Genomic DNA, 26,736 nt, shown 5'->3' on the forward strand with positions numbered 1-26,736 from the left:
TACCTGGTTCCACAGAAATTCTGTTAATATATATGCTCAGGTTCTTCTGACTGACATCTGCCAGGAAAGGGTAAAAAAAAAAAAATAACGTCAGCCTGCCTTCTATGAAATTGGTACAGCCAGAATTGATTAAAAATGGCCTGAGGCATAAACCATCTTTCCCCATTTTAAATACAACAAAATTCTATAAAGCCATATAAATCTAAATTATGATGTCAGAGGTATAACTGCAGGCTCACAGTGATGTAGATCAGAGGACTATTTGGCTCAGCTACTTTTCTGCTAATGTTTCTTAAAACTGTGCTCATCATGAAGGAGAGGTAATATGTAATTGCTCAATACTTTTCTGTAAGTAGTTTTATTAAAAAAGCAGTTCAGGAATTTTTCTGTACTTTGTGATGGTCTTTCAAAATCTTATTTCGTTTGAAACAAATAAAAGTTAGCCTTTTTCTTCCTTCTTGGGGTTTTAGAAGTTATTCTGTTGTCTTGGAATCAGGTTACTTTTCATTTGTCACCAATTCAGTAGTTGCCAACCTCAAACCACTAAGAATAGATAAGTTTCCTTCCAGTAAATTCTCTGTCACCTTACATAGTAACTGTTCTAAAGATATTATTACTATACAGTGCTTTTTTTTCTTCTTCAGATATGAACTCAATGTGAGGGTTTGAGCTGTTTTGTTAAAGGCAAAGGTTTGTAGGGTTTATTCCTCTACTTCCTCATGTGAAACATTATCACAATGTAATGGGTACAGATTGCAATGTATGTTAGAAGTGCATTTAATCAGGTCTGGAAATGCTATAATAGATACCAATTCAGATTGCCTAATTTGTATAATCAGATTCAAATAACAACGTGTCAAGTGTGTCCAGTTGTATAATCAATTCTGCTAGAATAAGATTCTGTGCTTTTGCAGAAACATTGCATTCGTAAGAAAAATTTTGTGAGTAAAAATGATACATTGAAAAGACACAAAATTTCTTACCATTATTTTTCATCTTAAAAAGTGTAAAAAAGAGTAAATGCAACTCTCTGTAGAAATATATGAGGAGTAGACAGGTGCCACCAATATGAAGTGCCATGACATTCAGTACAATATTAGTCACTAAATATACATAAATTCAAAATAGGCAAAGGGAGAAGACCACTGGTAAATTTCCCAATGTTGAGGAGAAACTCAATAAAATTATGTAAGGATGTATGTAAAAAATATGATGTGATTATGTTGTGTTGTGGTAGGCTTCTATGTATTATAGAAGAAAGGGTCAAGGTACAGATGCATCTTAGTTGGAAGAGAGATACAAAATTATGTGATGAAAGGATGGGTCACTTATGGTATTTGTTGTCCTTTGTGGGATATTTCCACTCAGCTGAAGATTTTTTCTGTTTGAGGTTAAAATTTTTGTTGCCTAAGAAACACTAGAGGCTCTTTGTTTGACAAGCAGTAATGTAAGGGAATACAGTTGGCATCTTGAGTCCCTGGCTTTCTTTTAAGCTGTCACCAAATTATGCATCTCACTTAAGAAAAATTGCTTCACATTTTTTTTCTAGTGGAACAGAACCAACCATTTCCATCCCCCTGGAACTGATGCAAACAGTGAGAAGTTGGGTGAGATAAACTTACTCATGCCAGGCACAATGTAACCTGGTTGGTCAATGTGCTAGATTCAGGCTTTTGTGTTCCAGTTGGAGCTTCAGTTGGAAGGGTTTTGCTGACATTGGCTACTTCAGCCAGGCAAAAATGGCCACCTTGCTGAAAGGAGCTCAGCAGGGCAAAGGATCAGGCTTCTACAGTAAGTTCTGCCAGAAACATTAGCTCTTAAATAAAACCCAATATGAAAAAAAAGGCTACCGTTCAAGTAATTGCTTCTTCAAAAATCACAAAACACATCTTGAAGCATGTAAGAGAAGAACCTGAATAAGAACTTATTAATATCATTGGGATCTCAGTGCAGGCTATTATATATAAATTAGCTAAATTTTTTCTTTGTTAAACTACACACAGCATTCATACAACAGCAGGATTAAGTTTCCCTCATGACTCTACACAACATGTCCCATTGTGGGCTCCCCAGTACCAGTGTGTCCATGAATGTACTGGATAGAGTCCAATAAAGGTACAGAAGGAGGATTAAGGAACTGAAGTGTCTCCCCTATGAGGAAAAGCTTAGGAACTCGGACTGTTTAGCAAAGAAGTGAAGGCTCATGGCGGGGGGTCTCATCACTGTGTATAAATGGGAGATGGTACAATAAAAAGATGCATAGCCAGGCTCTTTTCAGTGGTGCCAAGTGACAGGACAAGAGGCAATGAGCACACACTTAAACATGGAAAACTCTGTCTGAAAGTCAGGATACACTTTTTTATTGTGAGGGAGACAGACAAGTTGCTCAGAGAGGTTGTGAAATCATCACCCTTGGGGATATTCAAAAGCTGTCTAGAAAAAGTCCTAAGCAAAAAGCTTTAGGCACTGCTTGAGTACAGAGTGTTAGACCAGGTGACCTCTAAGGGCCCCATCCAGTCTCAGCTAGTTTATGACTCTGGTCCTGTATCTGCACTGTGGCTCTAAAGAGAATATTTTAATTCACACAAATGTGAAAGAAGGCATCTTCATTCAGTTATGGATAAGTCAAGAATTAGTAGAAGTAGTTTTCAGTTTGTGTACTCTTAACACTTATGGTCTGCAGGAGGAAGAAAGTGGATAAATCTATTTCTCATCATAAACAAGAATTGGGAGTTGGCAACTGAGCTGTAAGGAGAACTGTGACTTGAAGATGATATTGTCATTGTATGGATGCATATGGAATTTATCTCTTGGTTTCAATGCCATTCAATTAGCATGGTCAATTACTGTATATGTGTGTCAGATGACAGATGAGTGCAACTTGAAATGTAAAGATCAAAGCTTGCAATTGTGTTGTAGGAAAGATAGCTTGGAGGTGATACTTATTAATTCTCCTATGCCAATTTAAAGTTCTGATCTGCAATTCCTATTTTTAGCATTGGTAGTATCAGTCTTCACAGCTCTCACTTTGCCAATACCAAGATCTTCCCATCTCATGCAGTGACATTTATAAAGCTGGTTCCACTGATTCAAGCATAGTGGAAGCCAGGAGTCTTTCCAAAATGTTGACAAAATCTTTCTTTGTGACCTTTTTTCTCCCTTCAGATATCAGTTAATTTTTCTTTGGCTCAGTTTTGCTGTCTCTAGATAAAAATTACTACCTGACGTTGCTGCTGTAAAACTTTGTTCACGGTCTGCCAAAGTGCTTTGAGACACTGAGTTTAGGCACTGCAGAGCTGCCTGCCTTACATAACAGCTGCAGGCTCCTGTGCCTGGGGGCTGGCCTCTAGTGACTCCTCTTCAAACAGGGCACAGCAGAGCAGCCAGGCAGTAACAGCCCCTCTTGGTCTCTCTGGAAAGCATTACACAGGTGAAATGTCCTCTGTGAATTATCTCAGCTTGATTTTTTTTTTTTTTAAGTGATGATATAATTTAGATATTTCAAATATAACTATATAATATAGTCATTCCTTGAAGGAGAGGAACTTAATTTATGGGTAGGAGTTGTAGTTTTGAAGATTCATGGCCTTTTGTGATGCTTCTTATCTCTGTTACTGCAGATGAGCTAATAAAAGGTGGTTAGCATTTCTCCATAAGACTGCTACAAAGACCTGCCAATGTCCAATGGGTGGAAACTCTAGAGTAGATAAAGAAACATTATGTATAACTGTTGGGTTGATTTAATGGCTTCTACATGCAGGTGGTCCCACAGACATAGCCCATACCTCCACCATCCAGATCTGAGAGCCCTCAGGAGCCCTTGCAGTGAGGAGTCTCCGTGGCTGTCAGTATGTTTATGACACAGAAACATGTTGGTTCACTGGTTTAATCACACTGCTGCAACTTTGCAGCCCTCCTTCAGGCTGCCTGTAAGCTGACTTTTCCTTGCTTATGCTTGATGTGCATTTGCTGAAGCCCTGGGGCTAAGTGCCAGTGCCAGGCATTGGCCTTACAGGTGCTTACACTGGCATGGTGATGCTCCTTACCTTCTCCCTCTGCTCTTTTTCAGTTCATACACTTCTGATTTTAATAGAACTACTGTCATTCCTTGTGTAACTTTTTTCCTCCTCTTGTCCTCATTTTCCCTTCTGGAAATCCTGGCTTAATATCACATGTTGAATAACTGAGTGGCAGTTTGACGTGTTTGCTGGGATGGGGCTTAATAGTGGGCATCACTGATTCAGGTTTGTGTAAAATATAGAGACATTTCCAGTGAAAATAACTGGATTTTGCATGTAGGAGATCAGATTATGGGATCCTAGAATAGCAGACATTTTACATATATTTATTTTTGGCTTGTTAGTCTTTAGCAGAAATGTTTTCATATTTCAGATTAATTTGGGACAGCACCATTTAAAATGAGGTGCTGTAAGAAAACTTACAGTACAGTTATTCTTCTTTTCACTTTATACCCAATACTAAATTTGATGCAATATTAAAATGTTTATGTCTTACCAAATCTTGTTGCAAATAGATTTAATAGCAACTTCCAATGTTTTTGGTTTTTTGACAGTATAATTCACCATTGCTTGTTTATATGTTTTGAGGTTCAGATGCTGGTAGTGAGGGGAATAATGGATAATATCTAGCAGTAAAGTGACTGGGTCAAGAAATGTTCAAATACCTGCCAGAAAAAAATAAGATTAGTAGACATGTTCTGACTGTATAAACAGTTTTACAGGTGTATTATTATAAATCAAGTTCAATGTGTTGACTTGTTTTCCCAGTTTAAAGACCTTGGGTGCACAGCAGAAAAGGGAGAAGATGAGGTTGTGTTGAACAATTAGAGGGCAGTGATGGGGTCTGCAGAAAAGTCAGAGTTGAGCACATTTGGCTGCACTCCCACCCTTTCCTGCCCCTTGGTCCTGCATGCAGCAGCCTCTCAGTGCCACGGCTTGTGAGGACAGTGACCTACATAGAAGTCAGGTTTTAAAACTGTAATAAGTCTGCTTCTACCAGAGACATGTTTTGTAATCTGTCTGGTGACGCAGTTATCTAGTTTGAATGAGTGCCAGTAATTCTATGAGGCAGGCAAGTACAGAGGCAGTGCTGAAGGATTGCTCCCGTGGTCCCTTTCAGCCTGTTTACAGAATCCAAAAGCTTCCAGAGTTAGACAGTGAGCTTTATAGGGCAGAGATGCTGCTGTATGCTTGCAAGCATTAGCACATTTTTATGGTACTGCATTAATAACCACATGCAAATACAAACTTTAAAAAAAAAAATTTAAAAAAGGCAGTAGAAGATTGGCCCAGGAGCCTCTGCAGGTTCAGTGATACACACAGGAGCTATGTGGCTTGTTTGGGTGCCTACAATTCATGGAGTGTTTTTACCAACCAATTGTTCTTTCCATGCTTGGGGTGTAAAAATAATTTTGGTAAATATTTCTTGGAATTGTGAACTTAGATGACAATTAGATTTTATCAGATGTGTGACTAGCCAGACCCTGCACAGATGACAGGAGATAATGGAATTTGGATGAGTGCTTGTGTTTAACCATTTTGCAATTGGATTTGGTTTATTGCTTTCAGAATTCAGCAGAATATTTCACTCTCTGAACCTATTTTGAACACATTAGGAAATGTTTTAAAGGGCAGCTGGCTTCCCTGATTTGGTTACGAGTATGTCCACAAAACATTTATCACTTAAAACTATAGCAAAAACTTTTCCTTTGAAAGGACTTCTTTTCTCTTTCTAGGAAGGCTGTACTAGCTCCTTTCCCCACAGGCTCACCAAGCAAGCTGTGTAAAGAGAGGTGGCTCCTGTGGCCGCTAAAGAAAACAGCTGAACCAGACAGGCATTTGCTGAGAGCTCAACCTGGAGTTTGTGCCAGAGTGAGTACACAAGCATTACTGAGAAGCTTCTTTCTTGTGTCAGACATCAGAATTGTTTTCTTTTCTGACCACAGGCAGGGGTGCTTGGAGTATGCCAGAAGCTGTGAGTTAGACTATGTTGGATAGTTATGGCAGCGTGTGCTCTCAGAGAAGGCTCCGTGAGGGCAAAGCCGCACACGGGGGAGGCAGGGTAAATGTCACTGCATTTGCTGAAGCTGAAGTCAGGGCTGCTTTCCAGCCAGCAAGATCACATTTTACCTCTGCAGTGTGCTGCCATTGCAGCACTGGCTGGTTTTCACCATTAGCTAATAACTTTCTGCATTGCAGGTCTGCACCCATGCAACTTTCTGGCTTTTATACCATCCTCTCGTAAGAGAAAATTTCACAGCTTACTTGCTGTGAGGCACACAATTCTAGAAAATAGCCCCAGCTGGAACCAGCAGGGGTTTTTCTTACGCAGTAAGGAAAGAGCTTGCAGATTCCATAAAGACCCTTACCTCCAGGCTGTGCAGTGGAGGGAAAGGTGGTATCTTGATAACATGCATTGTCAGAAAGAGCTTGGCCAGAGGTCTTCTTCCTGTTTCTGATGATAGAAAGATTTATATAATGTGTGAAATGATTGTGAAATCCAAACCCAGATGACAAAAAGAAGCCCTGATTTTTAGCAGTTCAGCGGAACATTAAGAAGCATTTTATTAATTTATTTATTCTATGTCCTCTCATCTATGAAAAGCTGGATGAAAGGAAAGTGAGTGTCACACCTCAAGACATTGTGCTGCTGTAGTGTAGGTGTCCAGATGCTGATGTGCCCAGACAACTGTGTAACCAGGTGTGGAACTTTTGGCCTGTAAAACTGTCATCATGAAGGGGAAACATATGGAAGACTGCCCTTTAAAATTCTGAGGGAGCACTGGTGTGTTTCTGAACTGATGCTATAAAATAAAAGTATCCACTAATAAGCACAGTTTGTAGCGTACTTGTCCTTGTATTTAATACTGCAGAATCTGGAAATGCTTCATATTTCCAAATTCAAGCTCCTGCTTCAGTTATTGTTGTGGATTTGAAGGTCTGACTTTGGGGATACAAGTCTGGAGGTGTGTGGAGATAGTAAAGCAATGGAAATATATCCTGTGGGAAGCCAAAAGTTACTATGGTCAGGGCAGACATTTGAACTTACTGGTGTAGTTTTGAACTAAAGCTATGTAATCTTCAAAACCTAGCTGAAAATGTAAGTAGTTATGTAACTGAAGACTGAAATTTCTTGTAATTATACCGTTTGTTTCCTTGGTAGTTGTGTTTTAATACTCCTAACATACAATAATGAAATAATAGAATTTAAAAAAGAAAAAAGTGAGACATTAAAAGTGCCCATTACTGGTACTTCTTTTCATAGGTTTCCTGCCCTGATAAAATATTGAACAGTTTGTAAGTACAGCTTTTTAGCTTTTGAATGTTGCTGTGAATTTGTGAAGTGAGTGTAGCTGCTACCCAAGGATACTTACTGAAGGGTTAATTAAGAGAAACTGGGCCAGATCACCTGGACCCTGAATGTACAAGTAATTCACAATATAAACCTTGTTAACCTGAAGTTACTGCATCTGAATACCTTATGGTTGTCATGAAAAAAAAAATCCAACAAAAACTAGTCCTTTCAACATCTCAGCACATTCATTAGGTTGTTACTCAGCCTAAACACCATTTTTATAAAATGTACTATTACATACTTACTGATGTGTTTGTTAATATGTCACATAGAACTCTGATGAATCATTGCAACTACTTCTATTAGACAAAATAATTTAATGAGGCACATCTGTTAAAGCTGGTTTTGATTTTTTTTTTAATTCTGCCTATTTGCTTTCTTCGAAAATCACTTTAGTAAATCTGTGGAATCTTTTCCTTTAATTAATTCAAAATAGATGTGGAAGGAAATTATCTTTCCATACTTCAAAACTATTTTTTAATAGCCTTCAGTTTAACAAAGGGAAGCTACTTTATGTACTTCAGAAGGGTATACTGAGTGTTTTTCCATGAGTTTCACACAAATACTTTGTGCATTGGTGTAATGGAAGCATGTGGCATACTCGACCTTTGGGTCAGTTTTTACCTTGGAGCACCAGGAAATTAGTAATTATCTGTCACTTAAAAAGAGGGAGAAAGGATTTGTCTATCTCATGGTGATATGTGCAATTTCATCAACTTTTTACATTCTCTTTGGAGGGAAAATCTCTGAAGTGTGAATCTGGCATAAAAATACCAGCTGTGTCTCAGACAGATAAGAGTTGAATATTACCTTATTTCATATTTGTATGAAATGTGCACAGTCATAGCATAAACATGTTAGAGGTGCTTGTAAAATAGTCTTAATACTGCAAATCTGAATCTGTAACCTGAAATAATAATGCAATAACTGCTTCCTATCCCATTGAACAATTTTGGTTTAAAAAGTCTTACTTAAAATTAAGCTACTATTACAAACATCTTCATTCTTTGTGTACTTGGTGCTGTATTACAACTTGCCAAGAGTGGTTAAAGGAAAAGTCACTTTGACCATTCAGAGAGTACAAAAGAGGAAGACCAGCAGGCTTTTGTTTTGTCAATTTTAAGTAAACAGAAATAAATGAATCACAGGGTGATTCCTCTCTACCTCATGGGTTTTTTCTTTTTTTTTTCCCTTCATAGTTGTTGACATTTATTTATTTCTTCTACTGGTTTTCATAAACAACTTGGTGTTTTTGTTAATTTCTGCGCCTTATACAATTAGTTTTAGTGGTGAAAAGAGTAATGTGTGTCAGTGGCTTTCCAGGCTCTTAACATTTCATAAAACAGTGTTTTATGGATGGTAATTTCTGTATATAGATCCAGTGCCTTGGAGTTTGGGTTCCAGAGACAAGTGGTTTTCAATATCCAAGGTTTCATTTTCTTCTCACTAAAAAGGATTTTGCCTAGCTGGTTTTGGGATGCCTGAAGGTTCCTAAGCTCCTCATGTGCTTTCTATTGCACAGGGCCATATTAATTTTGGGAATAGAAATTCCAGTGTGGAGACAATAAATACTAGTATTTACCTATTAAGTAAAAATGTATCCAGTCTCCTTAAGGTATTCAAAATTTCACTAAAGGCTAGATTTTTCTTAAGTTAACTTTTTCTGCTCTGATCTCTTACTTGGCTGTGGTTTTTAGTACTATTACAAAAAAATATTGATAAGGAGGTTTTTTGTTTCATTTGGAAATAAAAACTAAACTGAAATAAGCAAAATTCTCTCTGAGAAACTCTGACCATTAAAAAACTTAATCCCTCCTATCATTTTTTTATGATGTGAACTTTGTTTTTTTAATTTTGTGTACTCTGTCCTGTACATTTGGTGTGACAGTTCTGCCTCTTCAGAAAGGTGAGTGTTTGTAGAGTCTAAACTGTGATTTTCCTTTGGAGGTAGCTGTCATGGGAAGAGGATGAAAGTAGGGTGTTTCCAAATTAGCAGTCTAGGTGTGCACCCTTAAAGTCTGCAGTTACTGTGACAGAGTGCCAGGTGTAAAGGTACAAAATTCAGAGGATCTGAGGATCCTTTCCAAAAGCTCATCATTACTCAAACACAGACTAAGCAGGTATGGAACCAGTGGAGTGCTCAAGGTAGACAAAGTCTAACAGCAGTTGCTGCTGTTTCTGTTCTTGTGAGGTTTTTCCTCAGATAGTCTCAATAGCCCATGTCTCCGGGTTAGCAGTATTTTTCTAATTAAATAGAATTTCAAAGACAAATGCCACTCTCTTAATGTCAAAATTTGTCACAGACAGGATTTCTTACAATAGACAGACAGATCAAAGAGAAGAAAGGTTAGCTGCTGCAGCATTCTTTTGACTCTGTAAACAGAGCAGAGTGCATCAACTCCCACTGGCTTTGCAAATGTTAAGGCTATTCAGCAGCTGTAAAATGTACTAAAAGTCTCAGACGTAAGCTTGGGACCACTCAGTGCTACAGTATGTTGCAGACTTGTTACCACTGTGTGGCTTAAAAATGCTGGGTTTGGACTTTGATCCATTGTCATCCTTGTGAAGGGCCAGTCCCACAGGTATTCAACTGTTTCACTCGTCCAGTTTACTAACTTCACACAGCCAACCTAAAATCGTCTTGGGCACCTCAAACTATGTTCCTAGTCCCTCCTTTTCAATCTTTTTTAATTTATGATGATACATTAAGGCCCACTTTTTCGAGCATGTTCTCTTAACTTTTCTTTTAGCGTTCTTTGAGAAGACAAGTCAGTTTTCTGACCAATAGTGTAGGATCAATGTCCTGGGTTCCACTGTGCTGGTATTCTCCAAAATCCATGTACTCCAGATGTAGAATTCCTCAACAGGAATGTGACTCAAGCTTGCTTCTTGAGCTCAGAATGAAAAAGCAGTCCAGAGAAATAAAGAATATTTTTCTAGGGAAGCTGTAATGTCTACAGTAATTTAAAATAGTCTTCAGAAGACATTTTATAGAGTTGAGGATCCACAGATTCCCAGAGAAATTGTGGAGGACCCAGACTTCTGGGACCTGTGATCTTAATTGTATTTGTTCTTTCCTAGACATTTGATCTCTTTCCATGTATCTGATGTGCCTTGCCCATGATAATTTTGTTTTGTGTTTAGTGCTCTGCTGAAGAGTGAGCTGGGACCTTCCTGTGATGCATCCCCTAAGTTTAGAATCTCTTTACTACTAAGAAATTGCAATAAACAATTGCAGTTGTTTTTAATGACTGTGACTTTCTTTCCATACTAGGTGATGCAGATGTACCTCCCTTTCTGTGGGATTGCCATATCCAATGCCCAGCTATTTGCAGCTTCAAGGAAGGAATATGACAGGAGCAGGGTAAGTGCAAAATGTATAGCAGACCAACATCAAACTTAAGTCTTTTTTTCCTGCAGGTTCCAGCTATGCATATGTGTTTGCTAAGCAGACAGTTTTATTTCAAAAACTGTGTTTTCAAAAGATCCCTGATTGATTGAGGCAGCAAGCAGAGAGCGTGGGAGGGATATACACTTGTAGTGGTGGCTGTAGTTTCCTGATATCAGTTCCACATCTTGTGGTGCTGAAACAATTGCCTTTGTGGCACAGATGATGCAGGAGAAAGTGTTGCTTAGGCAGAGCTTCAAGCTCTCATGAAATTCTACTAATCTCAAGCCTTTGCCATTCTGAATTTTAAATATTTAGTCCATGTGCAAATAATGTGGATATATCTTTATAAAATTAAGCAGGGAAAAAAAACCCCTATATGTGAAGCGTTTTGACAGCGTGCTCTGCAAACACACAGTCATGATCGCTGGTGCTGTGCATGCTTTGGGACAGGAGGCTCTGAAGTGAAAATAACGCTCAGCTCCCCTGTCATTCCCTTATCAGAGAGGTCTTTTATTTTTTGAAGAAACAAAATGGCAATTTTGAGGGGATTTTAATAATGGTTGGCTTCTTTTTATCGTCCTTTCTGCAATGAAAATTATATTTTTGTTATATTGGATCAAAGGTCCAAAACTTCAGCAGAAATACCTCTGGTAGTGTTGAACCTGCTCTTCCTTCACAAAATATTAAAAACACATTTCAATATTGCTGCCATTGTCATTAAGAACTTTCTTTGAATGAAGATTTCAATGGATCATATAAAAATGTCATATAAAATCCATCCCAGATGAGATGTCTCCTTTGCAATGCTCCATGTATTTATTAATTCTACAACCAATACAAGAGTTCTGTGTCCTTGTATACAGGCTTTACTGGAAGTAGTGAATGACCTCTTTGAGGAACAGACTGACTTAGAGAAAATTGTCAAGAAAATCATGCATCGGGCCCAGACTCTGCTGAAGTGTGAACGGTGCTCAGTATTACTTCTGGAAGATATTGAATCACCAGTAAGTAGAGCTCCATGTCATATGGAAGTACAGAACAGCAGGTGGTTTGCAGTGTGTTGTTCCTAAATGTAAGTTAGGTACATGCTGAAACTTTATCAACACCCCTGTTGTGTCTCTATCCCAGCAGGCTTCTATTGTGCTAGCAGTAAGCTTTTAACATTGAGCAGATGAAATGGAAATCCAACTTTCAGAATTACTGAAGTATTTTTGGTTTTTTGCAGTTTCTCTGTCTACTTGACCCATGAATAATTATTTCATTGCAGAGCTCTGTTGAACAGATGGATGTAAACCGTATGAAAGTATTTGACAGTTTTGACAGGGGCTTTCACTGGGACTTTGCAGTAACTGATATTCATAGGATATGAGAGCCTCTTAAAAATGTTTGAAGTTTTTATGAGTATTGTTGTTAGTAATAAATTAAGTGGCTACCTTTATATTGGTAGCTTCCTCCAGTGTTTTCAGGCTATTCAATATAAGCTACCCTCCCTTCCACTGATTTGAGAAGTAGTTGGAGGATAAAACATTGTTTGTAATATTTTTTTTTCCTACCCAATTATTATTTTTGTATTCACTGATTCTGCAGTTAATTATTTGTTGCTGGGCTGTGACAAGTCAGAGACAGAATCATAAATTTGTTTGTATGGCAGAAAAAAATCCCCATTCTTTTCCTTGGAGGAAAGATATTTTTCATGTTTCATTTCAGTTAATAAAAATTAAGAATTTTCAATGGAGTATGCCCTAAATTACACCAGCTTTCCTAAAAGCAAGATCAAAGTTTTTATTTCACTTATGTCCTCTACTACAGAATTTTAATGTTTCTAGTTAATTTTCTCTTTCTAGATTCCCCTAGCCACCCCCCTCCCCAATTTTATAATTGCAATAATAGTTCTACTACATTCTTATGAAATGTCACTGTGTTTATAAGTATAATATGATTTCTATTTTCACAGAAATGTCCATAGTGTTAGGAAGTTGTGGGTGGCAGTTCATTTTTCTGATCTTGGTACTATTTCTGCCTTTGAGCTTGGAGGGGTTTTCCCTAACCACAAGTTCTTATTCCTCTAGACAAAATGGTGAAATATGGAGAAAAAGCTTCAACTTTTTCTAGATGGTCATAAATCTTAGGTTAATTTGGAATAGTAGAATAACATCTTACCACCTACTTGGTAATTTTTACAAGTGGCAAAACAGTTATTTTCCTGACTTGCTCCTGTTTTGGAGGGTTAACATATATATCAAAATAGCTCTCCTTAGAGTAACTCAGTGTCTAGCCATGTCTAAAATACTGTAATTTGTACATTGTGCAGAAAGCTTTTATGACTCAGAACCAAAGTGAAGATGGGAACACATCCAAAAAACAAGGCCTCTGTTCTGTGTCACTTTTTGCCACTCCTAAGATGTTTCACTTATGTGCTCCTGACACATAGTGCAAGTGTGATTGGTTGCAGTTAGTAATGCAAAGCTGCCTTTCTGTTTATTTTCCTATATTAAAAAAGTGAAGTTGGAGTAAAGGTCCATAACGCATGTCCCAAAAGCCTTTAAAGGGAAGTGTATATGCTTGTGGAAAAGAGCTTTCTGAGGGAATCTAAAGATATAATTTGATTTAATATTTATTTTTAGGGAACTATGCACAGTGTGTATTTTAAACATTAATTCTCCATTGAGAGAACACAGATTTGTACTCTTATCCTAAGACTATTGGACAAAAATACAGTTTAAGTAGAGGAACCTTACATTACTGTTTTCTTTGATGTTTACTCATCTTAATAGTGATCCTTAAGTTACTTCTTTTGTGACAGGTGGTGAAATTCACAAAATCTTTCGAATTGTTATCTCCAAAATGCAGTGCTGATACTGACAACAGGTTAGTGCTCATGTCTTCTGTGGTTATGGGTAACTTCATTTTTCACATAGTTTTAAGCTTTGCTTGGTCAAGATTTTATTTTCTTGTGCAACTTTGTGTAGATTTGATTGAAGAGTGTGAGCCTATGTTTTTTTACTCACACAAGACACCCGCTTCCTTCAAACGGAGGCTTGCTTGACTAAATACATGTGCCTATATTTTTTGTATATGCATGTTTGTGTGTGTATATATGCACTAATGTTGTATCAGGGTCTCGGGTAAGAAACCAGGGGAAAACTGACTTTTTATGGTTGAACTCATTGGTAACATGCAGCTGTTGTTTTGTGTGATTAATATTTAAGTAAAAATTACAAAATTATTTTAGATTGTTGATCTCTTACAAAATTCCTCTGTACAGTTGTGTTGGGAGGTTTCCAGTAAAATTTTATTTCTGCTGTTGTCAAATTGGAAAGCCTAGAAACTGCAGAGCATATTTATTTCCTGGAAACTGTGTTCCTGTGACTAAATCTTGTTTGGGAGCCCAGTCAAAATGGAAGTATATGTTTTGCTTAGTAGGATCTGTAAACATTTATAAAGGGCCAATTTTAAGTAATAAAAGAATGATTTTTGTTCATGTGAGGTTGTAATATCAATCCCTGCAAGGTTACACCCTGGTAGCAGTTCACATAAAATGTCCTACATACCAAATGAGGGGATGAGGATTCAGGGCTATTGTGAGAACATTTCTTCCATCTTTCAGTGTTTATCACACAGGTTTTATGCAGATTAATTCATACTGATTCTGAAGGAGTATTTTCCATATCAAATGGCTGTCATGGTGATAAACCTTTTCATGGATTGATTTCGCAGCATTAGAAAAATGGGTAGTGTTAGAAAATTTCTAAGATGTGCAAACTCAGATCAGAGTCTAGGGCCACTCAGAAATATGGGTAGAAGCTATCTCCTTTCCATGTCCTGGTATGGGAATGGTGAAGCAAATGGAAAACAAGCAATAAAAAGTAAGAAGATCTAAATGTGAATAAATATCTGTTGATTCATCTGGGAATCACAAGTTGCTTTTGACAAAGAGTTTAAGAGTAGCAGTTGGTCTTTCCTAGGGGGTGAAAATACATTTCTTTTATTCAGGGACAGGAGTATGAATCAAGGAATGTGGTTGTTATTCCTGTTTTTCTCAAACTTGATCTGTAGCCAGATTAGTCAAAACAATGTAGAGTGGTATCAAGATAACCAAGCTGGCTCATTTCTTGTTACCATAGTTATATTAGCATGTTGCCATAAAGCAGTTTGTAGTAGCCTGCTCTGCTTGTAGCCAAGTCAAGATTATTTTAACTTTAGTCCAAGACATGAATAAACACATAACCTGGTAGCTAGTCTTTATGAGATTCATAAAGGTGTATTTCTGTGCATTTTAACATAAAGATCTATAGCTTTTTCTGTGATTATTTTTTCCTGTGGAGAGTGAAGTTGCTTTTAAAAAGACCAAGGTTACACTGGCAGATATGATGTCACATTTGGATCTAGCACAGGCACAGCTTGAGTTATTGGCACTATTGTGAAAAAATAAAGGTTATTTAGGATACAGAACAATGCCGCGAGCCCTTGACATTTGAGCATTTTTCTAGCGAGTTTTGCCCTTTTCATTCTACATTCTGCAGCTGTAACTGATGTAAAGTCATGAGACTTTTCATGTGCGGAAAAAAATGGCAAGACAAGTTTCTTCATCATTACAGCAGTTAAGAAAAACATTATTTCTTTGAAATTTTAGTTGAAATCCAAAGACATTTTAGGCTGAGAACAGTTTTCATTATGTTTTATGTAAATGAGAAAGAGGGTCCTAAGACAATATTTTATGCCCTAATATACTTTCTCACTGAGTTTTAGAAGTTGTTTTTTCTTTTGTGCTCCATAAATCTGCATGATAGCAGCTCACCTCTTAAATACCTAAATGCCATAATAAATACTCATTTTCTTTGCTGTTGTTTGTAAAGAAATGTCTTTCAAGGCCACACTTGCCTTTATCTGTTCAGTTTCCAAGTTTTCATCACACACCATGATCAAGTTTGTTTATTATCCATACTGGCACACTGATGCTCTTGTTTTTCCCAGAAATTTTCTTCTTGAAGCACAAGTTTGCCAAGTCCCCTAAATTTTCTCTCCCTTTGAAAAAATATTACAGAAATGTTAGAATCCATGGGGGCCCAGTTCTGGTATGATCTAGATGCAGATGAGCCTGATGGAATGTGCTGTGGATTGAGCCTTTCCTGCACAGAAGCAGCAGTTTTGGCAGATGAGATTCCATTTTAGCTGAGATGACAGTTCTCTAACCTGGGTACCAGTGGTAGTGGACAGGTCGCCTGCCTGGGCCAGAATATGAGTTGTGTGAGCAAAAATATCTGTGCTCCTTCCCACCTGGGCAGTACAGAGGAAGTGCTGAAATCCCCCAACAGTTTTACTGTCCCTGGGATGATGGACCTGTCTTCTGGAGTATGGCTGTAGAGTGCTTGTTAGGAATGGAGAGAACATAATAGAATCCACTTTTTAAATTTATTTATAAATATTATCTTGTTTCTTTTACTTTAATGAATTTGCTGCTTAAAATGCTTGACACCCATAATGCAGTCCTGATGTATGTGTCTTATATGATAACACCTTTCAGATAAGTTATGAACTGGGAACAATGCATTTGAAATTGGATCCTATCCTTAAAGATTTTGTACTTCTGAAGTATTTTAAATAAATTAAATTATTAATTAAATTTTAAATTATAAATGTGGTTTTTTTATTTGGCTCAAAACCTGTTATATTTATGTAAAGATCTCTGTCAAAGTATACACATAACATTTATTACAGTCACTCAAAATTCTTGTCCCAAATGAAAGTGGATTCCTTTAGATTTCTGAAAATAATTATTTTTTATTTATAGTCTTTTAAGAATATTAAGGTTTTTTAGATAAATTATATACTTGAGTTTGTCTCCAGAAAATCAATGCAGTCAACAAAAATCAATCCTTTCAGTTTGATTGAATCTTTCAAGGATTTCACTGTTCAGCCTACTTTCATTCATGAGGAATGCTTCAAAGCTTCAAACTATTGTAGTTTTCTCCATAGTTTCTTAGTGACTTTTTTCTAAGTAATGTTTCTCAGGTGTTAAAAATTTACCAGTTTTCTTCTCAAAACTAAGACAACAGGCTTTTTTTTTATTTTTATTCACACATGAGTAGTCAGACATTGCCAATGTCAAGAACCTGCCTGAAACAAGTCAAAGAGAGCTGATTAGGTGAGGACTTTAAGGTCTACTAGACACTGAGTTTTCTGGAGAAGCTGAGGTGGAGTGTGGTGACTTGAGGCTATAATTTTAGTGTTTTCTGCTCATTTAGTGATAACTCTCTAGCCCCACAGTAATTGTGGCAGAAGCTCAGCCAGGTAAAGAGAAAAGGAAACCTTCATGTCTTGTGTGACTACTTGGATCCACCTGCTGTAATATACTTGAAGTATTGATTTAAGACTTATTTAATGATCCCATCTTCAGCCATTCAGATATGGTATTTCATATGCCAAAATTTTAAAAAAGTCATTTTGACAGGAAAATTATTGAAAATATAACAAATTATTAGATTAATTTTAAAAAAACTTAAAAGTATATATTTTAAGATAACTCTACTGTAAATATATTTTAGAACTGGTTGCTTTTCATGAGTAGTCCTGTATCTACAGAAACTTAGAACATAATCCATTGTTGATTCATAGCTAAAAATTATCAAATATTTTATTTACTTGAGACACCAATGCTTTTTCAATAGAAAGAGCTATGTAAAGGAGAGAATTTTTGAGGTACCATTTGAATAATACCAAATTATTGTTCTATAGTTAATTTTTGGTAACCATTAATAATTGTGAATGGTTGTGCTGTTCCTATTAATGTGCATTTAAGACATGCTGGACTTGCAATTAACGTTGACTATATTATTTTCTTCCCTTGCCCTGCATTTTGATAGTTTCAAAGACAACATGGAAAAATCATCTTATTCTGACTGGCTAATAAACAATAGCATTGCTGAACTCGTGGCTTCCACAGGTCTCCCAGTGAACATCAGTGATGCCTATCAGGATCCTCGCTTTGATGCTGAGGTGAGAGATTTTTATATAAGTGTAATTATTTATATATTACTTTTGAGCACTGTGACTAAATAAAAAGTTTGGTTTTATATCCAAGTGGCTGTGAGACATATGAATATTTATTTTGAATTATTTTTTCTATTCAGTAAGTTGTCCTTCTGGTTTTCTATAGTTTTATACTGCAAACACATCACCGAATTAGTGTATGACTTTAAGCAGTTACTTTGTCCATGAATCTTTTTTTTTTTTCCTATTTATAAGTGATCCCCCTACCAATTGCCTTGATATTTATGTAAACTGATTTTTGATTGCTGAAAATTGGTTGGTGTTCAGTGTTAGCAGCACCAGTGTTGTTAGCTGTTGGGGTACTGGGGCTGTGCACAGACAGTGTGAGCAGAGCTGGTATCCAGACAGACAAATGTTGTTTGTGATCTAACTCAGCCAAACAACAGTTTAATTTGCTCAAATACACACTGGATTGGGTACTTCTTCAAGATACATTCACTCCCAATAAATATTGTTTGTGTATCTTGAGGTATTAATTTCCTATTAGAAAGGTGTAGCTACAGATAAAAATATAAGTATACTTAACATCTAAATAAATGTTAGAGGTGTATGGAAGGACAAAATCTTCACTGAATTCTAATCCAGCATTATTGTGGAGGACTTGGCCAGCAGTTGGACAGCACATTAATCACAGCCTTGGTCAGAAAGCTTCCTAAAATGTATTACTACAGTAAGTGTTCTTGGAAGTGGTTCACATTGAGAGTTTGCTTGGTTCCAATTTTATTCCACATGTCATTAAAGGGATTATCTCTCAAACCAGCAGAATTTTTTGAAACAATAAAAAATAAAAGGGGACTACTGTACAAGTATAAAAGAAAACTGCATTGACGTTAATCTGTTCAGAATTTCAAGAAGTACAATTAATGCCTGGGGTGTTTAGATATGCTAACTTAAAGCATGCCAGTCCTTGATGTTTGCAATTGTACTTGTATTATATCATCTCCTGAATAATTCAGCTATCTCTTATTTGTTTCACAGTTAGTTCTTTCCAAGTTGGAGGCACTACCCAGTGTATATAAAGAAAATGATACAAAGGGCAATAATCATTTTCTTTTGATGGGTTCCTATGAAAATTTAATTCTTAAATTCAGATTTCTACTCAATTATTTCTACAGTCAAGAGTAGTAAGAGGAACATAGTATCCCTTATTACTTAGATAGAATCAAAGGTACATTTGTAGTTATGAACAGAAATTCTGTTCTCTGCTTCTGTTGATAATCATGTCTTTTTTTTTCTCAGAACACTACTTCTCTTCTGCAAATGTTGATGCCCAATTTTCAAATCATTCATCAAGAATTTAATGCAAAAGTATTTTGCAGTTCATTTTAAGAAATAAGTTTGAATCAATTATTGCCCCACTCCCCTGGATTTTAGGTGGCACTCCACACTGGTTTCAGTGATGAGTTCTGAGTATGTACAAATAGGCAATCATCTAATTAAAACCTGAGTTATGTCTTTTACTAGCTAGGAGATCACAGTGATCCCATCCTGCTTCCTATATATGAATGTGTTCCTGTATATGTTGGTCTTTTACTTTTCTTTTATTAAAGATTGCCTGTAACAGTGGCAGTTTTAGTAAGATAACATCTCCTGATCTTCTGTGAGTGGACTCATTCCACTCTCTGATCTCTTTTGAAAAACTGTTTTCTGTTCATTAGATTTTGCAGCAGTGACACTAAAGAATAAAGCTTGTTAATTGTAGAAAAGAGAGAATTAGTGAAATTGAAAATAAATTGTGAAGTTGTATACTGTATTAGCTAGAAAACAATAAATAAGGCAGTAAATTGTCATTGGAACAAAAGGACAAATTATGTCAAATCTAGGGTTTGGCTCCATCCTTACATTTCTTACTAACCTGCACTTCTGCACAATTCCCTACTTACTCTCATCTTTCTTCTGAAAATGTGTATTTCCTGTAAGCCTCCTTCTAGAGCTGCCTAGCTGAGTCCAATTTCAGCTTGACAATTGGGAAGGGTACTTCTAAGGCAAACTTGTTCAGTGAAAGTTATCTTTACTAATCCACCAGTAAAAGTAATCCAAAATTTGTCTGGACATTGTCTCAATTATAGTTTGTCTTTAGTGCCAAATCAGAGTCAAACAGTGTAAGCTTAATGTGGCAAAGATGCCAATGTTTGTATATTCTTTGGCAATTTTTGGGGTAATCCTTATGACTTTTGGTTACTGTGGATGAAGTTTCAGCAGATTTTTTTTCTGAGAGTTGATTCATATGAAATGACATTTATAATGTAAACCTACTCCTTGACATTTCCATTACCATGATTCAAAAAAATGAAAACAGCACCACTAATGGAAGCTCTCATTTCTACATTTTAGGCTGACCAAATTTCTGGCTTTCACATAAGATCTGTTCTGTGTGTTCCTATATGGAACAGCACCCACCAAATAATTGGTAAGTCTTCCCTCATGGCTGCATCATTTTTGTGCTACTGTAAATTTAGTTCTATCTTTTTAATTCTGTGTTCCTTTTTCTTCTTTTTCCCAGCTCAATATTGTTAAGAAGTTACAGTAACTGGGATGCATGCTAAGTATCCAAGAAGGCATGTTTTGACTTGGATACTGTATAGACTTTTTCAGCTTTCCAGCTGTGTTGTTGTTAAGTTATATGTTGTACTGAACTTTAATGAGATGAAAACAGTAATTCTAACTATATTAGTGAAAAATATTTTATATGCATTGGTGATTTCCTTGGGTCTCCTTCTTTAGTACATGGGCAACTGTGTGCAGTCTAGCTAAGTGTCCATTTCCCTCTAATGACAAACTCTGGCTGCAGTCAGGGAAGATTTGCTGCAGGGGCTGTGGCAGCGGTCAGAGTTGCCTGTTGCAGTGGTGGTTGCTGGATCAAGATGTGACAGAGTTTCAAAGGATCTTTGATAGGATTCTTTGCAGCTATGCTACACCAGCAGTTGGCCCTGTGTTATTACCTGCTTTTGGCACAAAAAGGAGTGCTTGTAAATGACAGTGCCAGATTCCTCTGCTAACGCTCCTCAGAAGAACTGACGTCAAAGCAATAGCAATTTATACTGGCAGGGCAAGAGTTAGATCCCTGTGCATTGTGGCTGCCAGGGAGAGCTGAGATCAGAAGTGCACTGCTGAAGGCACTTGGTGTCATGCAGGGTCTTGAAGCTTCTGTAGCAGAGGTGATGTGGGAGTGGAGTCTTTTAAAAATACGTCTTGTTGTTTGTTGTGAACTGTGCCTTATCTTCAAGAATGAGAAATAACTTTAACTCTTGACAGCGGATTACTCTTACACTATTTTTCTAAGGGCATATTGTAGCTAAATGAAATAGAAATGTTTGTTGTAGTAGAAATCACCATTGGTTCGGAAAATGCATTTTTTCATTGGCTCAGTAAATTAAGGAACCAGTCATGAGTAAAAAAGGGCTTATACACCCAGATGATGCTAAAGCAACCAAGATTTTAGGAATGAAGGTGCTGCTTCAGTATTGGAAACTCCAAATTTTTAGGACAATTTATGTGATTGCTGTTAGCAAAGTAATCAAGATCTTTCTCAAATAGATCTTTAACCTTTTATGAAAAACACTGTGAATAACTTCTAGATTTATACTATTTATACTATACAGTATTATACTTAGAGAGTAAAGAATATCAGCTGAAAGTACTAGTATCAAAACAATCAAATTATTGCACATCTGTGTCTAATTATTTTCAGAATAAATATTTGCATTTTGCTTTTCAGTTTGAAATATGTGGTTTACATTTTACCAATGAATAAAACATTCTGCATTGTACATTAATTAATTAATATTACTCATATTAACTCTTTCTAAAGGGGTGGCTCAAGTGTTGAACAGGCTTGATGGGAAATCCTTTGACGATGCTGACCAGCGACTGTTTGAAGTAAGAGGCATTCAGTTCAGCATTAAGATACTTTTCCAGTAGCATTCGGTATTTTTCAGTAATCTGCTTCTGTCCACTCCAGGGATGGGGGGAGAATATCTTGTCTATATTTGTGTTTGACATTAATTCTCAGAAATCCTCACTTAGAAGTTAGCATCCTAATTAAAACAAGTTTCTGGCATCTAATCTCTCATCTGGCGGCCAGTGACTCACCTGCATTCTTAAAATAACCTGTTTAAACATGATTATTCCTAATATTTCCATGCAATTTCTTTTAATGATTAAGTCAGTGTTTATCTTTGTGCTTGTATTATAACTGATTCATAATTGACTCTTTTCTCTCTTTTTAAATTTTAGGCTTTTGTTATTTTTTGTGGCCTGGGTATCAACAACACAATTATGTATGACCAAGTGAAGAAATCCTGGGCAAAACAGTCTGTGGCTCTTGACGTATGTGTACATCTTTTCTTGCTCCTAACCATCACATGTAAAGAAGCCCACTGTATTTTTAAAAACAATGATTATGTAAACTTCTCTAATGAAATTCAACAAGGTAGCACTGTGGTCTATTATATATCTGGAGATTTTAAACATTATCATATTAAAAATAATCTTGGTGAGAAAAAAGGCAGGAGTTTTGAGGATAGCTTTACAAATTTACATTATTCCTGCCACAACAATAATTAAGAGCAGTTTGAATGAAATTTCAGATCTTTCGAAAAAAGCATTATGCAAGACTGATTAATCTTAAAACATTGCTCTGAGGAAAGGGTAACATCACTAAGATATTTGTATTGTTTTAAATTTCACATGTGATAAGAGAAGAAAATAATCTAGTTTTCCCTGATGTGTGCATCTTTTACCTGTGTAATTCCTTTGAGTTTCTCCAGTACTCACCATTACAAGAACCACCAAAACAACATTGGTTGTTGCCTGAATGAGATATGAAATTCTTTCTATTAAAAGAAAAATCAAACTCAACTAAACTACTGTAAAGAGGCTTTCTTTTTCTTTGCTTTAGGGTTTGAGATACTAATCTGCATAGTGGTGTTGCATCCTGTGCTGCACACAGGCCTATTAAGGCTTTCCAAAGTCAGTAAAACTGTTGGTGTTAGAAATTCTAAGCATAAGCAGCTTTCTTTACTATTTGTGTATATCTACCCATGTAGAAGGAAAAATTAAAAGCTCACCTTTTTAGGCCTCCTGCAAGATCCCTTGTACTTTATATGTCATAGTCATGAAAAAGTCTTCATATGTCTCAGGTATTTGTGCGATTATGAGACGTAAAAATGAGTGCTGCTCCTGGCAAGAAAAGCAAGCAGTGCTAGATGTCACACACAGATATATAGGGATGGAACTTCACATAGAAGTTTATTTGCTACTGAAATAAAAGAAAATTAATTTTTTTTTTGTTTAAAATACAGTTTATTTCTTTGATCTAAAAAAATACTAATAACCATATAGCTTACATGTAGAGTATAGATTTGATAAATTGCCATTAATCTTCAATTAAGAGTAATTCTTTCTATAAATGGGAAACAGCTCTTGATAATATTTGCATAAAGTGATGTAAGACACAGGAGAAAAATACTGAACACTAGAATGGTATGAGATGAAGGACTGTGGATTTTGACTAATAGAATACTTCATTAGTATTTATGTATTTAGCTATAATGGCAATGAATGGCACTTCAAAAATTACATTGATATCAGATGTAAAAGAAATTAATTTGTTATATATCATAATAAGATTCTTATCCATATATACTGATACAGGTTTTCATATAGTATTCTGATAAGATTGAATAATAAATAGAAGAGCAAAACATAAATAAATGATAGGAAATTTTGCCATGATTTAAAGCCAGGATAAATACTTTTTTATACTAAGAACACAAAATTTGCAAGTTTATTTAAAGATTAGAATAATAAATACTAAGGAAGACTGGTAAAATCTAGAGAGGTATAAGAATACAGATGAAGGAGAATTTTGATCAATGTAATCTGTCAGAGCATAAGATATAATTTGACTAATCCTACCAGTTTATGAGAGAAGTTGCAGTATGGTCAGACAGAAAAATAGATACTATTTGAGAAAGGACATGATGTACAGAACAAATGAGTTTATGGTTTTTGTTTATTCTTTTATAGTGCAGGAATGAATTCCTGTTACTGTAAAAGGTGGCGTCTCTAAAACTGCTAAGAGTAAAAATGTCTTGGGACTTACTGCCACAAGGTGTTGCAAATCAACAACCTGTGAGATACAGTTTAGGTGTTTGTATGAATAACAGAGACATTCACAGATGAAAATTATTTCCAAGTGAGAAGCCTGTATCAAATCTTTAGCACATCAGCAGGTCAGGTGTTCCAGTGTGGGGAAGGACTGTCTTTGCTGGGAGTGCTCTGGCTCTGGGAGCTCCCTCATGGACCAGCAGCTCTCCCATGCACAGCCAGACCATGGTGGGTCCAAAACGCAGGATGGCTCTTGCACCTTCTGCAGTGCTTGTTCAGAGTTAGAATCAACCCACAAGGATAGAATGTACTACATATAAATGGATGCATACTAGGAGGTGACAAGAGCAGGTGTGCAGTACTTTGTACATTTTATTTGATGCTGCTCTCTGCAGAATGGTATTGAAGAGAATGTCAGACACAGCACAGGGGTGCTGATATTTGGATGCAGTGATGTGCCACTAGTATACGCATTAAAGCTTTTCACTATAGGAAAAGGCATTATTAAAAATCCATAAATCTACTGTTATTTTTACATTAAATTCTTTCTCTTTTGATTGTAGAACTTCAGGAGAACAATGTAGGAATCCTTATAATATTAAATTACTGTTCATTATACCTTATAAAATTCCCTGCAGTATAACTGCCAAATGTATGCCTGATAACCTCTAATTAGCTATTACATGCTGTCAATCAGAACAGAATTATCACACAAACTCTAATATAAATTTTGCTTTAAACATAACTGATTAGACTGCAGTACAGAGCCCTGATATTGCCACTTGACAAATTTTTATCTTTTGTTCTGGGGCAGGTGTTGTCTTATCATGCAACGTGTTCGAAGGCAGAAGTTGATAAATTCAAGGTGAGATTTAAGTTTTTGATATACTCATTTCTGAAACTATAACTGTAAATTAATATTTGTCTAGATTATCTGAGAGAAGTCATCACAAGCAGAAAATCTTAATTAAAAATTATTTACAATGGGTATATTACATGTAAGGCTGTTAAGCAGAGAAGATGGAAAGTTTATTTCAGAGGCTAAAGAGCTGCAGTGCACAGGAGAGGAGTCTCATTGTCCCAGCACCAGCTACTGGAACTGCATGTCAGTGTGGGTTTGGTGGCCTCCTCAGCAGAAACCATCACAGGGAAGTCATACCACATAAGAGATGAGAGGGACACTAGAGAAAAAGAAAGGAACTCGAGACTTTTCATGCTTATAGCATGAAAGCTGTCCTAAAAAAAACGGAGCATTCACTATCCAGATTGTGCATAGGCTCAGAAGGAGGGACAGGAAGGTGAGGGATCTCTAACTCCTGTGAGTGCCCTTGGCAGAATGTGAAAGTGATGTGTTCTGAGTGTAGCATTGGTAGGGACCAATAATTACATGTTCTCACTGAATCCTGCCTTGCCATGGGCTAGCAAGTGGGGGGAACAGTGCCCTTGATCTTTCATCACTTCCAGCATTCAAGTGCTGCTTTTGTGATAGACTGTTTGTGTTTTCCTACTTGGGAAATTTGGTGATGCTTCCCTTGGCTCTGAGGAGGCAATGCTGGTAGAGGGCTCCTCAAAGCTCCCATGGGAGGCTCCCATGGTGGGTATCACTGTCGGTCTCCTGGACACACAGTGCATCAGAGACTGTAGTGAGGTCTGGGAACAAGATCTGCACTGCTGTGACTCCACATTGATGGCACTCTCTGCTCTGGAGTTCTGGCATCTGTCTAGCTGAAAAATAGCTGTTGGGTGGTTATTTTGATACTTGGCTGTCAGGCTGTAACCTGCTTTCTGCACCACGGGGATGCCTGTGGTGAAAGGGGGAACACATGGCTGGCATAGAGCTGCTCCTGCTGAGTGATCTGGGCTGAGGAAGGGCAGCTCTTGCTAGTTAATAAGTTTGTAGATTATTGCCCAGATGATGGCTGTGCCTGGTATCTGTATGGATACCTGGTGGTAAGGGTATAATATTCTCCCTCCACTGTAGTTACTGGTACAATTGCCCACTCTTGTGTATGCTGAAGATGAGATTACTGATGTATTGCTGGGATCAGCATGCTTGAAGATCATCTAACACTACAGGAAGTACTTTTCTGTGTGCAGTAAGTTGTATTTAGTGTTTGGCATAAAAGAACTGAACACTGTTGAGAAAGAGGGAAGAAAGGGGTAAAGAACCATCAATTTTCTTTTTGCTTTTGTATTTCCCTTTACCTTAGAATACACATTTGTAATATAGTTTCTATGACTCTCAGGATTCCACCAGTATCTTTGTATGTACAAGAGGGCTATACTTGATTTCTCTCAGCCATTGAAAGACAACTCTCCTTCATAGCCTCTGTAGTTGAAATAATAGCTTGCTATGTTACTCTTTGGACTCAGATATTCATGTGATGAGAAGCTATTCTACTTGTTTTCCCAGGTGATTTCATTAATAGATAGACCAGTCTTCAAGTAAGAAATGTCTTTTCCTTATCCATTTACCTTGAAGGCATGCAACTATCCATTTAATGACTAATAAAGTAAAAGGAAATGAAAAGCATTTATTCATTAATAATTCCAAAAGATATTATTCCAAAAGACACATGTCTTATAAAGAATATAGACGAGAAAATAAGGAACATAACCAAGCTATACCTAAAGTAAGTTAGGCTATTTTTTTCAGAAACATTGTCCCTTTTCTATGTCTATATCCAGTCATCTCACTTTCAATTCCTGACAAAATTACTCTCAAGTAGTATTTGTTAATGCTTTTGCACCACTGGATGTAAACAAAACAAAAGAACAAAAGCCCAGAGACAACCAGCAAGTCTTGGCCT

The 26,736-nt window shown here is 36.7% G+C and overlaps 1 protein-coding gene across 3 annotated transcripts in view; it reads left to right on the forward strand.

Moving 5' to 3' along the window:
- PDE11A (phosphodiesterase 11A) overlaps positions 1-26,736 on the forward strand; it is a 110,506-nt gene that overhangs the window by 32,191 nt on the left and 51,579 nt on the right. For 2 of the 3 annotated variants that reach the window (XM_064434333.1, XM_064434332.1), the window contains exons 3-10: positions 10,649-10,738; positions 11,629-11,769; positions 13,569-13,633; positions 17,629-17,761; positions 20,150-20,225; positions 21,627-21,694; positions 22,052-22,144; positions 24,741-24,791. In XM_064434333.1, coding sequence (XP_064290403.1) covers positions 10,649-10,738; positions 11,629-11,769; positions 13,569-13,633; positions 17,629-17,761; positions 20,150-20,225; positions 21,627-21,694; positions 22,052-22,144; positions 24,741-24,791 — 717 coding nt within the window. Of the gene's footprint in view, positions 1-5,755; positions 5,892-10,648; positions 10,739-11,628; positions 11,770-13,568; positions 13,634-17,628; positions 17,762-20,149; positions 20,226-21,626; positions 21,695-22,051; positions 22,145-24,740; positions 24,792-26,736 lie in introns of all 3 variants that reach the window. The other variant, XM_064434334.1, reaches the window with a different exon arrangement.

The sequence above is a fragment of the Passer domesticus genome, chromosome 10 (assembly GCF_036417665.1).
Source record: "Passer domesticus isolate bPasDom1 chromosome 10, bPasDom1.hap1, whole genome shotgun sequence".
In the NCBI taxonomy this organism is placed as follows: domain Eukaryota; kingdom Metazoa; phylum Chordata; class Aves; order Passeriformes; family Passeridae; genus Passer; species Passer domesticus.